Below are 3,974 nucleotides of genomic sequence, written 5' to 3'. Positions count from 1 at the left end.
AGGGGGGGGGAGGAATTGGGGGAAAAAATCAGAGACCCTTCAGCCAGGCATTTCCCCGAAACCCTGAAGCTCCTTAGAGCAGGTTGGATGTTTCCCAAGCAGCTTTTTAATGAAGAAAAAGCTGATGAAACGCTAGTTTTCCTTTATTCCCCCCCCTTTTTTTTAAATAATTTCTTTCTTATAATACATCCTTTTTTTTTTTTTTTTTTCCAAAGTGTATGCTTGAGGTTTAAATTCTTTCACACCTGTAAATTACCAGGTTGAGTGTATATGGCTAAATGAAACATAGCACACATTCAGCTGGGTCAGGGGCATGGTGATGGTTGGGTTTTTTTGGATTTAATTATGTCACATATGAGATCCCAAAATGTAGTATAGGTAGCGTTTTGTGGAAGGCTCCTTTCATGTCCTTTGTGGAACTATTTAATAACTGCGCCACTTGTTTGATTATATTTATTGCACAAATGTAAAGAATGGCTAATCTGAAAAAAAAATATGTTTTCATCTGGAGCAATTAAAGGCTGTTGTTGAGATTTCTCTATGTGGAATTCTGCCAAAGAAGCTAATGTATGGTAAGATTTCTAAGTGTTTTGGAGAGTAATACTGAAGTTATGAGCTATCAGTTACAAGTTTTATTATGCAAATTCCCATACTGAATGGAAGGGCTGGTATTGTTGAGTTTAATGAAGTTGTGCTTAGTGCAAACACCACTATAAAGTAAGTAGATAATGTTAATGGGATAGACCATTTCCACAGAATAATGGTTTCCTGCTGTTAGATAAAACCCAGAGACCAAGCAAATATTTTCCAAGTGGGAGACATAGATCTGATGATGATGTTTCCCTGAATGACTTGTCTGTTCGGCAGAGTGACTGATGCAGATGTAATCACTTTAATCTCATCAGTGATGTATTAGATTGTTCCCACTGTAATTGTTTCACACTATAGTTCTTTATTCCTGTTGATAACAGACCTCTAATATCTGTTATTCCATATTCCCACATTACATCCTACAGTAACAGCTGCTAAGACTGTTCTCTCTTATCCTTAGCTGGGATCTAAACAACTATAGCCACTCCCCATATCCTCAGTGTTAACATGATGAGTGCCTGCTCCACCATGTATTTCCCTGATGGTGTTACTTTAACAAAATCACTTATTTTGCTCATCTTGCTTTTGCTGTATTACTCATACACCATCTCTGAGCTGGTTCAAAATCTTTGACAAGGTGTCTGTTTCCTGACCACTCATCTATAAAAAAAATAAACTGATGTCAGTGTCTTAATTAGTACACAAGAGAAGAGAGGCTGAAAGTTAGCTTTTTGGGGGGGGAGGCATATATGTGTATCTTGGGGAGAGGGGTGGAAAGAGATCTTGGGAGGTAAGAGGTACCATTCTGCACTAGCTGAAACTCCAGGGTGGTCTTTCATTGTAAGTTTATGCATCATAGCTACTGCAGAAAGGCTGGAATGTCTCTCTGACCATTTGTTTTCTCTTTAGGGCCAAGGACAAACCTTTCAGTTTCCCAACCTATTTCCAGAGAAAGAACAAGACACAGAAACTCGCTCTTTTGATGACTTCAAGGATAAATATATGGAGAGAGAGAAGCTGAGGCAGAAAGGTGACCCCAGACGAGGTGGAGTCCCCGATTGGTTTGGACTTTGATGCAACAAGCCAGCTGCCTTTCTTTAGGCTCAAAGGGATTTTGATCAGCAGAACTTGCACTCTTCCCATCTTGTAATGACTGAATGTTTATTCTTGAGCGGCCCTTGCTAGGTGTCTTTTTTTCCTGGCTGTTTGTACACAACTACAACAAAATGGCCCTAAAGAAATAAAAAGGTAAAATAAATATGAATGCATCAGGTCTTTTCTGTGAACTTGTGAGCTATTTCTAAAATGTGGAATTGCTGTTTGTTGTTTCTGACTATGAGAGTGTCATTATGCTTACCTTCTTCCTGCTTCTGTGGGTTTTGAGTAAAAGTAGGAGGCATTTCATTTCCTAGGATGTGTAGTTTGCACTGAATAGAATGTGTAAAAGTCAAGGTAGGTCAGTGGGAGGTGGACATGGAGGTGTAGATAACTGGACTGTAGGCTCAGGACATAGGTTTCCCTTATTGTCAGTTATGGTGTCCTACTGCCCTGTGAACTGCCTTCCTTGCAACGTGACCCTCCCTTTCCTGGAGATGCGGGTGTGATTTGATTGCACTCGTTTGTTAATGGTTGTGTGACATTTTGGAGACAGGGATTATTGGATAGGCTTGTGACTGGGCACGTGTGCGTTTGACCCCCAGAAGCATCAAGGAATGGACGAAGGTGCACAGTCTCTGCTCACTGCTGTGCAGTGCAGGTAGTTGCCTTTTGTGGCCAGCCTGCCCTAGGACTGTTTACTGGCACGGCTGTGCTAGTATTCCTTTCCCTGTCTGCAGCTACCTTGCAGTGCTGGCAAGAGTCCTATGTGGACACAGTTGTACTGGCATAGAAATGCTTCTGCCAGTGTAGGCTGTTTTGTGCTCAGGACTAATAAAAAGACTCTTTCTACTTTTTCTGGTGCAACTCCCTCTACTTCTAAGTGGCTGATGCCAGGGCAGTGGTAAACTTTTCTAGGCCTTCAGGGCTGCCACGTTCAGGTTTTTCATTTCTTGGCTTGGCGGCTGTTTCTCCTTGCCTTGATGAGGATATTTCCTCTTTTCCTTTGTTAAGTAATGTGCTCTGCTGGTGTGTCAGAAACAGCGGGGTGAAAGGAGGACTAGGAGGGATTTCACCACAGATAGAGCAGGGTGTGTTTCTGCAGGCCGTTGGCCGTAACACTAGCACGTGCAGGGTTAAACGTATGGCTGATGTTTCTCCAGCTTTTGAATTCTGCCACTTGGAGCAATTGGCAGGGTAGTGAATGAGCCCATGTCTTTCACGCTTCTACCCGGGTGCTCTCCTTTATTGCTCTGTGTCTGAACTTCTTGTTTGGACAGCTAGCAAGATGTTTACAAGGAAACAGCTGCTCCCCAGAGAGGCAATCCAAGTAGGATTTTACGCACCCCCTTCTGTTCATTAGTCGCCTCTTTCCCCTTGCTACTTCCCTTCTGCACGACAGCCCGTCTCCTTCTGTGGTTTGTTGCTTACAATCCCAGTGACTCTCCCACCCCCCTCTTTGTCCCTTTTCCAGGGGGGATTGTGCATGATGATCTAAGTTAGCCGGTGCTTAAACAGAGAGATGCTCTCAGAGAGGAGGGAGATAAGGGAGGATTTGCTACTCCCAGCCTGCCAGCAGGGTTACAATAGTAGATGTGGAAAAATACCGAGTTCACTCAAAACAGTTCTCATGTTTGGCATGTCTGCAAAGCCAACACTTCCAGAGTTTTGTAGTGACATGTGAAACTCCAGGTTAAATCAGGAGCTGGCCTGCAGTTTTAAAGTAGGGCAACTGAATTTGTCTAGATGCAAGGGTCTCTCCTCTGCTGTATGCAGCCTCCCCGTTGTCCCCTCCGTTTTTTAATGTATTTTTTCAAAGGGGCTGTTTCTCAAACTCCCAGCTCAGCGTGGAGCTGATCCATATTGGGGCTGGGGCTTTGTTCCTACAGTATAATATTATGGAGTTTGCTGCTTTTTCTTTACTTTCCTTTGTGGTCACCTCCAATATAGATAACTCCATCTTCTTTACCATGGTGAAGACAAAATCAAAAGAATTCATCTAGTGCTGCCACGTGTCTTCCTAACTGCTTGGTCAGCCTTAAGCAAGCAAACAGTCAGGTATGTGATAGTTCCGGATAAATGAGTATTCCATGTGTTAGGTGTAACAACAAGAGAGATGTCAGTCACCAGCCTCTGTGCCTTCCCTGTTATGGTCTTCAGGAGAGGTTGGAGTCACCAGCTTCTGTACTGGCATTGAGGATCCAAGCTGAGAGTTTATTTGCAGTCCCAAATATGCTCTAGACTGAGTGAGTATCAAAAGCCCCTGGGTAGGTCTACCATGCTTTGCT

At 43.3% G+C, this 3,974-nt stretch overlaps 1 protein-coding gene across 1 annotated transcript in view; it reads left to right on the top strand.

Moving 5' to 3' along the window:
* Nucleotides 1-1,849, top strand: part of MRPL23 (mitochondrial ribosomal protein L23) — an 11,892-nt gene extending 10,043 nt beyond the window's left edge. The window contains exon 5 of the mRNA XM_014960081.1: nucleotides 1,501-1,849. Within this exon, the coding sequence (XP_014815567.1) occupies nucleotides 1,501-1,665 (165 nt within the window). The 3' untranslated portion in view covers nucleotides 1,666-1,849. The remainder of the gene's footprint in view (nucleotides 1-1,500) is intronic.
* Nucleotides 1,850-3,974: the final 2,125 nt, after the last annotated feature.

This window comes from Calidris pugnax, unplaced genomic scaffold (genome assembly GCF_001431845.1).
Source record: "Calidris pugnax isolate Ruff unplaced genomic scaffold, ASM143184v1 scaffold435, whole genome shotgun sequence".
NCBI classification, from domain to species: domain Eukaryota; kingdom Metazoa; phylum Chordata; class Aves; order Charadriiformes; family Scolopacidae; genus Calidris; species Calidris pugnax.
The sequence above is the reverse complement of the archived record's forward strand: the minus strand, read 5'-3'. Positions and strand labels throughout refer to the sequence as shown.